Here is a 9,527-nt window from a genome sequence, read left to right as displayed (position 1 = left end):
TGCCCCACAGCTGCTGCCCAGTGCCCCACAGCTGCCGCCCAGTGCCCCACAGCTGCTGCCCAGTGCCCCAGCAGTGCCCCCCCCGCAGCACTCACCTGCTCCTTCAGCTCATCGACCGTTTTCTCCGCTTGCTTCACCTCCTCCTGCAGCTTCTCCCTCTGCTGCCGCAGCGACTCCAGCTCCGTGTTTTTCTTCTCCATCTGCTTCTGGAGCTTCACGTGTTCCTGCTTCTCCGACGCAGAGAGGTCCCGCATCCTGCAGGAGACCCACGCTGAGCAGAGGCCCAGCAGGAGCCCAGGCAGCGGGGTGAGGCCATTTCTGTGCAGCACACTGCTCCTGGGGGGCTCTGAGATGCCCACAGTGCTGGCACCGCGCTGCTGCGGAGCCCCAGGACCTGTGTGTGCCAGCTGGGCTCTGAAGGGACTTGGCAAAGCTCGGCCAAGGGCACTCAGAATGCCACAGCTGGGCTCTCTAAGGCACTCAGCGACCACGTATCTCAGGGACGAGCTGCCCCCAGCCCGAAGGGAGCACGCGGTGGCAGTGCGGTGCGGGCGGCCACCACCCCCAGGGACACGAGCACAAGGGAGGCAAAATGGGAAAACAGACAACGGAGAGCGCGGGTGGGACGGGAAAGAGAGGATAACTGTAAATGGGACAGGAGAAAGACAGAAAGGAGGAACCAGGAGAGTGAGGAGAAACAGCAGCCGCGTTCACAGCCCTTTGCAGGCGGGAGAGATGGTCGACAGCAGAAAAAAGGCAGAGCTGAGACGAGGAGAGGCATTCTGTGACGTGCTGAGAGCAGAGCTGCACCCGTGTGTGGTCACACAGCTCTGAGAGCAGAGCAGAGAAGGACAGAACACAGCAGAGCAGAGCAGAACAGAGCACAGCAGAGCAGAGCTCTGCCTCCTGCAGTGCAGGCACTGGACATTTGTGAAGCCGCTCATTTTCCCCCAGTAAGCATCACCCCAGGGACAAGGAATCCTCCCTTCTCTGCTGAGGGCTTAGAGAGCACCAGAGCTCAGGAACGGCCCCAGGCCACGTGCACCAATCCGCAGAGCTACTCTGATCAGTGACCCCCGTCCTGCTGGGGAGCTCAGGTGGTCTCCTACCTCACGAGAGCTTCCTTCAGCCTCGCGTTTTGCTCCTCCAGCTGCTTGACCTGGTAACTGGACGCTGCTCCGTCCGAGCCTGCAGTAGAAAGGAAGCATCGCTCTGCTCGCAGGGACACACCGGGTGCCAACCAGACCCAGCTCCCCTGGCGCTGAACCCACCCGAGGAGCAGCAGCTCCATCCCTGCCTTCCCCAGGGCTCAGCAGACGGAGCAGCCCGAGCTGCCCCTTCCCGGCTCCTCGCCCACCTTTCTCTTCGATCTCGTGCTTCAGGATCTCCAGGTCCATGGTGAGGTATTCCACCTTCTCCTTCAAAGAGTCCACCTCCTGCTGCAGGGACTCTGCCCGCTCCTCTGCCATCTCCTTGTCCAGGGTTGCCATTTCAATGGCGTCGGCGGTGTCGGCCATCTCCTCCATGTAGCGCTCCTTGGCTTCCAGCGCGTCCTTGGCTTCCTGGGGTCAAGCACACGCGGGTGAAAACGCTGTGCCCCGAAGGGCGAGGCCAGCAAAGGAGAGCCGTCCCACAAAGCACGAGCCCTGGGCAGCCGCAGCTCTCGTGGCTCTCCCGTGGCTCAGGCCCGATCTGGAGGTGCCCAAGGCCAGGCTGGATGGGGCCCTGGGCAACCCCTGCTGCAGGGGTTGGGCCTGGCTGGGCTTCCATGTTCCCTCCAAGCCAACCATTCCATCATTCTATAGAACCACAGATTGGCTTGAGTTGGAAGGGACCTTCAAGAGCCATCAGGTCCCACTCCCCTGTAATGAACAGGGATGCCCAGAGCTCCAGCGGATGCACAGAGCCCCATCCCCTCACCCTGGGGGACTCTCACCCACCACCACTGGGCAAGGATCCCATGATCCTACGGTTCTAATTAATGAAAGCTGATCACGGTTGGGATGGGTGGCCTGCTGCCCATGCTCCCATTTCACCTCTCCTCTCTTCTCCCCTTAGAGGGGGAAGGTGGGGGTAGGGAACCTCTCCCCAGTTTGTCCCTTCCCCAGCTGCCTGGAGCTGTGGTGCCCCATCCCTGGAGGTGCCTGAGGCCATGGATGGGCCCCAGGGGGCCTGAGTCGGTGGGGGCAGCCAGCTCGTGGCAGGGGTGGGGCTGGGGGCTGTGAGGTCCCTTCCAACCCAACCACGCTGTGATCCTATCATCGGGAGCCCACACCATGTCCCCAAAGGGAGGAACAGACAGAGAGGCCCCCCACTCCCTCAGGGTGCGCTCGGCTCCAGTGGGAATCCTGGGCACAGCACAGCCCAGCTTCCCTCGGCCCACACAGACCGTCCTAATCAGCACCGCAAGGAGAAGCCTCCATCAGTGCCACATTACAACAAAACCAAGCTGTGATGCAGCTGCTTTAAGCCAGGAGTGCTGCACGGGAACGTGCTGCCTGCTTAGACAGTGCAATCCCCGAGCTAGCACAGCGAGGTGCGAGGTGCTTCTCCACAGACGCTGGGGAGCCCCACGCGAGCTGCACGCTCACCTTCTTGGCCTCCTTTAACCGTTTCTGCAGGTCTGCCTGCTGCTCCTGCATCTTGCTCTTCCACTCCTGCACCTGCTCCAGCTGGATCTTGTACTTCTCCAGCTCTTTCAGCTTGGCTTTGTCTTCATTGCGCTTTATCTTCAGAGTCTCCAACTTCTCCTCCAGGTCCCTGACTTGGGAACGCAGGTTTTCTTCCTCCTACAGCATCAAACCGAGAGTGACCAAGAGGAACAGCAGCATTCTTAGGAGAGAGCTCCACGGACCCTCACTTAACCCCCAGAGAGCAAAAGCTCGCAACTGCCCCAGTCACCCCCAGCTGCCAGCACCCTGGCATCGCCACGGGGGCAGGTTTTGGAGATCTCCACTCGCAGCTTTGTGCCCACAGCCCCCTCAGTCAGGATTTAACCTGTTGGCTTTGTCTACCCAGAGCTTGTGAGCAGTGCCCCCTGGCACTGAGGCTGCTCGCAGTGGTGCTGAGCTCCTGGCCGCTGCCTTCCCTGCGGGACAGGGATGCCCCAGTCCTTTTACAAACACAAATAAATGAAACCCGGCCCCAGCTCACCCTTCGGTCACTCTTTCCCCCCCACCCATGAGGGCACAGTGGGGTTAGGGCATGCAGGAAACGTGTCTTCATAAACAGAACCAGCTCTCATAGAAAGGTTTTAACACAACCACCTGTGCAGCACTGCAGACTCACAGCAACCAGTGCTAAGTTGTTAGTGTGCAACGCGGGCATGCGGACACACGAGCAGGGCACGCCGGCTGCGCTCACACCCAGCAGGAACCTGACCCCAGGGCACCTTCGTAGATCCCAGCCCCAGCCCCAGCCCATCCCCCGTGAGCCCAGGCAGACCCTGTGCCCACCAGGGCTCCCTGGGGCTCTGTGCCCACTGCTGGGGACCTGTGCCCCCAGCGCTCCCCGGATCCATCCCTGCTGCTCCATGCGGCTCCGGGCTGTGCTGCTGGGGTTTCACGGTGAAACCAGCACTACCTTCAGCGCACGGCACTGCCAGAAACGATGCTGGTGCTCTCGGGGGAGGGCACACCGACTGCCCTGGCACCGAGCCCCAGGGCTGAGCCGCGAGCAGGAGGCACACAGCCACCGAGCATCGCGCTGCTCGAGGTACCCCCGGCCACGAGCGAGGACTCGCTGCACGGCAGTGACCCCTGCAGCCCCCGCATGCACACAGCACGGCCACGGGCAGCAGTCACCTGGTCCTCCCGCACACCTTGCCCCACTGCTGGGCCGCTCTGCGGGCAGAGAAAGCTGCAGGTTAAGCCCCACAGCCCGAGCACACTGCGCTCCGCAGCACCAGGCGTGGGCTGGGGGGGCCGGGGAGGGCTCCGGCCGGGCTCGAAGCTGCACCGTGGGATGGGGCTGCCCCAGGGACAGGGTCCCACAGCCTCTCTGTGCCCACAGTGGCACAACACATGAGACTCCCTGCCCTGGGGCTGCCAGCTTATCCCCTGCAACCGCAGCAGAGCCTTGGAGGAAAGCTCAGTGCTTGCACCGTGGAAAGAAAACCCCAGACCCACCTGCTTTGCATTTTGTGGGTGTCACACAGCTCAGTGTAACGCTCCCCGCGCACCCCCAGCCCTGGGGTTTCACAGCCCCCCATCCTGGCTGCAGCCTGGGCAGCCCCACACGGCGTCCCGTGCTCCCCACCCCAGTCCCGCAGCGCTCACACCTCACCCCAGCAGCACGGCTTTACGGCAGCCCCGGGACCAAGGCTGAAAGCCATCGAGCTGGGGGACGCTGGGGAAGAGATCTGCAAAATGCCCTGTGTGTCAAACAGGACAGAAGGAGCAGGTTTCCGCTCTGCTTTCTCACCCCTGGGCAAACACCACCAAGCAGGCAGCGCTGCCGACGTGCCATAAGCCTGCACTGCAGCACTGGGGCAATGGGGATCCCCTCACACTACAGGGTAAAGGAGGATGGGACTCGAGCAGCCCTGGGCTGTGAGCTGCAGGGCTCTGCCCCCAATCCAGCTCTGAGGACACGATTCCCCTCATCCCTATGGGGCAGGCAGGGCCCTGCACACGTGGAGCCCGAGCTTACCTTGGTGGGTGAAGGGACCATGGGTGCCACCGGTGAGGTCAGCGAGGGGGACGGGATGACGGGGCCCACCAGCGGCGTCTGGGCGGGCGTGCTGGGCTCGCTGCTGCTCATCTCCCCGCCCGAGGCCGAGGCCGACCCCGAGGGCCCCGCTGTGCCGCTGGAGGCGGCGGAGGTGGGGGTCCGGGTGGGCTGCAAAGCAAAGGGCAGAGCATCAGTGGGGTGAGCGGTGGGGATGCGCTGCCACGGCCGCCCCTCGTCCACTCCCCCCCCACCCCGGCACCGATCGCTGCCAACCACGGCTCCGAGCTGCCACCAGCAAGACCAGAGCGAAGGCAGAGCGGTGCTCCGGGCCGAGTCTGCCTGGGGCCACATTCCCAGGCATCGGCGGCAGAAGGTCACGCTTGATGGCACTTCTGGCTACAGAAGCTTAAAGAACCCCACAGCAGCTGTCGGTGTGCAGCAGCCCTGTGCCAGGCGTGGTGACACGGCAGTGAGGCCCCCAGGGTTGGAGACAGCAGAGCATCGCTGTGCCACCTCCCCCCCCGCACCCACAGCCAGGCTGCCCCCACAACACACCCGTGCATCCCTTGTGCCCACGTGTGCCCCGGGTCTGCAGCTTCAGTGTGGGGACAGAGAGGGGAACTTACGGGGAACGGAGCAAAAGAACGGGAGAGCAGCAGCTGGAGCCCGAGGGGAAGCGTGGGAGCCTGACGGAACCGCAGCTAAGGAGCACTGCCAGCTGCCACTGCAGGCCCAGGACTGGGCCCAGGGATGGCACTGGCCCGGCAAGAACCTGTCCTACCCGGTCAGCCCTGCGCCCCGGAGCCGTGCAGTCTCATCTCCTGACCCCATTCACTCCTCGAGACTGGCTGCACGGAGCGCAGCGGCCCCTCGAGGCACAGCACCTGGATGCAGAGCACAGCACCGCTGTGCCCACTGCCCGCTGCCTGCCCCACGTGCTCGGTCTCTGCTGTCCGACCCACACCCGACGCAGCACAGCAGCACCGGGTGAAGGCAGCACGGCCAGGCGCGGCGCAGCGCTCCCCACCCCGGTGCCATCGGTGACACTCCGGCACGGAGCAGTCTCCATGGCATCGAGCTGCACGCGCCAGCTCTGAGAAACGCACCGCCCCAACAAGGGAGCTCTTGTTCCTGCTGCTGCGGGGACTAAAAGTGCTTCTTGGGCGAAGCCTTCAGCTGCGGGCACACGGCAACACGCCGGGGGGCAGCCCCGTATGGCCCCAGGTGCTCACGGCAGAGCTGACGGCGCCGGGGCTGGGGGTGACACTGCTGCCGGGAAGGACCAAGCTGCAGCGTGCCCTGGTGAGGGCAGCGGGCTGTGCAGGGCTGGAGCACAAGTCTTACGGGCAGCGGCTGGGGGAGCTGGGATGGCTCAGGTTGAAGGAGGAGGCCCAGGGGACCCCACTGCTCTCTGCAGCGCCCTGAAGGGAGGCTGTCTTCTCCCAGGGAACGACGATGAGAGGTGACGGCCTCACACTGTGCCAGGGGAGGGGAGGGAGTCCCCATCCCTGGGTGTGCCCTGGAACCGTGGAGATGTGGCACTGGGGACACGGCCAGTGGGCACGGCAGAGTGGGGTGGGCTTGGGGGTCCCAGAGGCGTTTCCCATCCTGAATGACACAGTGACTCTTGCACAGTGCTGAGGGTGAAGCCATCCCTGCAGGGAGCCCTCCCAAGGAGAGATAAAGCTGTCCGCCACTCATTAGCCCAAACCCGGCTGTTAACGAGCTCCTAGGGGATCTCCCTCCCTCTGCTCATGTCACCACGTGCCGCGCCGCTTCCCAATGCACGCGCCCCGCGGCGGGGCAGGCCTTGAAGCACAAGCAGCTCTGCTGGGCTGACCCAGCCCTGGCCGCCAGCTCTCACCGCTCCCCAGCCCCGCGCTCGCCAGCGGGAAGAGCAGTGACGAGCGGGGACACGGAGCAGCACCCGCCTGGCCACGGCCCTGCACTCCCACACTGCAATCCGGACACGGCTCGGGCGGCAGCGCTGCTTCCCACGCACGCTTTGCCCCAGCAGAGCCCCGCGACTCAGGCGCGCTCCGGAGGAGCACGTGAAACCGGGGAGCCCCTTCGGGTGCCGAGCGCAGCGCTGGGACACGACGCAGCACCCGGTGACGGGGACACGACCGCCGCCGCTCTGCTCACCTTGGGCCGCCGGGCGGTGGTCTGCGGGGACGCGGGAGCAGAAGGCAGAGGAGGAGAGACATTCAGACAGGGAAAGACAGGAGCAGAGGTACAGCGGCACAGCGGCAGAGAACAGGGAAAGGAAACAAAAGAGATGGCTGAGGTTAGTGCTGGTGGCAGCAGGTGCCGGTGCCGGTTGCCGCGCTGCCGGGGGAAGCCCCGCGAGCGCAGCCCGGCCGCACGCACCCCCCGGAGCAGCGCAGCCCCGCACCGCAGTCACATCCCTCCCTTGCACGGCGATGCCGGGGCTGCGGGCACTGTCCCCGCGGTGCTGTCCCTGCGGTGCTGTCCCCGCGGTGCTGTCCCTGCGGTGCTGTCCCTGCGGTGCTGTGCGGGGCTCGCCGGGCTCTGCTGCCGGAAAGCGCGTTTCACTCGGCTCCTTCCTTCTTAGAGATGTCCACCGAGCGGGAGGTTGACTCGGTTATTACCAGAATCGTTTTTTTTTCCTCTCTCCCAACCACCCCTTTGTTGCTGAAGGAGCCGGGGCATCCCTGAGCAGCTGCCCCCAGATGCTGCGGCCCCGGGCTCTGCTCCTCTTCTGCCACACAGCTCGCAGGGACGGCACCTCCTGACGCCTCTTCCCAAACACCTCCGTTCTTCCTTCTCATCTCCAGACACAAACGCATCCGCACGCCCAGGGCAGGACCCCAGCGCGGAGCCCAGCGCACCCCGAGGGGCATCACACACCGCAGGGGGATCCCCGCAGCCACCCCTGGGCACGGTGGGGCCAGGGCAGCAGTGGGGACGGCCCCGCTCTGGGGACACACAGCTCCAACCCAGCTCAACCTGACCCAACCCAACCCAGCAGCAGGAACCGCTCACGGGCACGAGCTGCTCACTGCCATTTTGCTGAGGCTAAACCCCACTCTTTTCACTCGGACCATTCCTCGAAGGGACGCACATCTCCCTGAACATCTCCTGCTCTGCAAAGCCAGCTGGGAAAATGCAACGAGAACAGAAGAGCTTTACATCTCCAGTACACACAGCACTGCTTCGGGAGCAACGGCACGAGCTCTGCCGGGGCACTTTGGCTTCTTCTGGAAGTCCTGTTACCTACAGACCCGTTACCTACAGACCTGCTGCATACAGTCCTGCTGCATACGACCACACAGAGGGGCAATAAGATTCCCCAGGAAACAGCTCCTTGGGGACCCGGTGGTACCAAAGCGGAGCAACCTCTGCCCCGTCCCTGCAGACAGCCCAGCTCAGGGATGGGCTCCGGGTGTCCCTGCTCGCTGCGGGCACCAGGCGGCCTCTGAAAGCGCCCTCCAGCTGGAGCCACTCTGGGTCTGTAACTCCCCCGGTGCAAACTGAATGCTGCCAGACAGGGGCACCTCTCGGCGATGTTCTTCGAAGGCGGCCACGTAGAATGACAGAGACGGGTCCTGGTTTCATGCCTCCTCTCCCGGCACGGCCTGGTGTAACGTGGAAGGCGGCTTTGGTCCGAGCCACGGTGAAGAGCCCAGCCGCCAGCGCTGGGTGACCGCTCCTCGGCCAGGGAAGCTGTGGGCCCCTGCCACCCATCCTGTCCATCTGTCCGGCCTCACCACTCCTAGCAGAAGCGCCGCAGGGACTGAACTGCGATGCCCTCACCCCTCCTTAGGGGGAAGGAAGCAGGGGGTGGCTTTCCAGCAGCAGTTCACCATCTGCGCTCCTCGCTGCACTCGCTGCGATGCTGGCTCCTCCTCCCCGGCCATCACGGTCAGGCGGTGCGGCTCTCCTCGCCCGCTCCCGTGCAAGGAAGTGCAGCCGGGCGGCACGCAGACTGCCCTGCTTGGCAGACGGGCGCAGGCACCGCGGCTTCTGCCTGGCTCCAGGGCTGGCGCAGCCCAGCACAAACGCTGCGGCCTCCCAGACCCCAGCACCGGGTTGGCTGTGGCTATCCCATCGGTCACCGTGCGGTGGGCAGGAGCGGTGCCACGCTGCCAAGCTGTGCTGGACCAGGCTGGTGCAGCTCTGGTGCCACCGAAAGCTGCTGTGTGGGTCACAGCCGGGATCTCCCGCAGCTCTGGGGCCTCCTGGGCAGCGTGCAGCTCTGAGCATCACCCGGCACGGGGACGACCGAGCACCCACCCCCAGCACCGCGGCCCTCCCAGGGTCACGCCGAGTGCACCCTGCACAGCGTGGCAGCGGCTCCCGACAGCTGGAACGCCTCGTGCACGAGCAGGAGCGGCCACGCACGGAGGAAAAGCAGGACAGAGCCAGGAGCAGCGCGGGACAGAGCTGCGGGACCGCGGGGTCGGTGCCCGTGGAGCTCTGCTTTGGAGGAGGTCGCACGGAGCCGCTGCAGCCACCGCAGGGCAGGGCAGAGCAGGGCACTTCGCTCTATTCGGCGAGTTTAAGGCACCACATCCATAAACCGAGACCAGCCGCCGTAACGCTAGGCATTAAAGCCGCAAAGTCTCCTTGCTGATGCAGCAGAGGCCTTCGGTGATTTCCACTGCCGCTTCTTGAAACCAGGCAAAAATCCTCCAGGTTTCTCCTTAAGGCGAGCGGCGACATCCCGGCCGTGCTAAAAATAAGCATGCAGGGCAGCACCGAGCACAGCACAGCACCGCACCGGAGCGCATCACGGCACCGCGCACCCCCCGCTCGTCCCCCCGGCCCCGCAGCAGCATGCAACCCGCGGAGCAGAGCACGGCCGTCCCCCGCGAGCCCCGAGCAGCGCTGCG

The 9,527-nt window shown here is 64.8% G+C and overlaps 1 protein-coding gene across 1 annotated transcript in view; it reads right to left on the bottom strand.

The window, feature by feature from the left end:
• DCTN1 (dynactin subunit 1) overlaps positions 1 to 9,527 on the bottom strand; it is a gene marked incomplete in the record, with an annotated part of 40,821 nt that overhangs the window by 9,797 nt on the left and 21,497 nt on the right. The window contains 5 exon segments of the mRNA XM_021382596.1: positions 96 to 255; positions 1,110 to 1,188; positions 1,358 to 1,562; positions 2,592 to 2,789; positions 4,651 to 4,839. Of these exon segments, the coding sequence (XP_021238271.1) occupies positions 96 to 255; positions 1,110 to 1,188; positions 1,358 to 1,562; positions 2,592 to 2,789; positions 4,651 to 4,839 (831 nt within the window).

Source organism: Numida meleagris, unplaced genomic scaffold (assembly GCF_002078875.1).
Source record: "Numida meleagris isolate 19003 breed g44 Domestic line unplaced genomic scaffold, NumMel1.0 unplaced_Scaffold250, whole genome shotgun sequence".
NCBI classification, from domain to species: Eukaryota; Metazoa; Chordata; class Aves; order Galliformes; family Numididae; genus Numida; species Numida meleagris.
The sequence above is the reverse complement of the archived record's forward strand: the minus strand, read 5'-3'. Positions and strand labels throughout refer to the sequence as shown.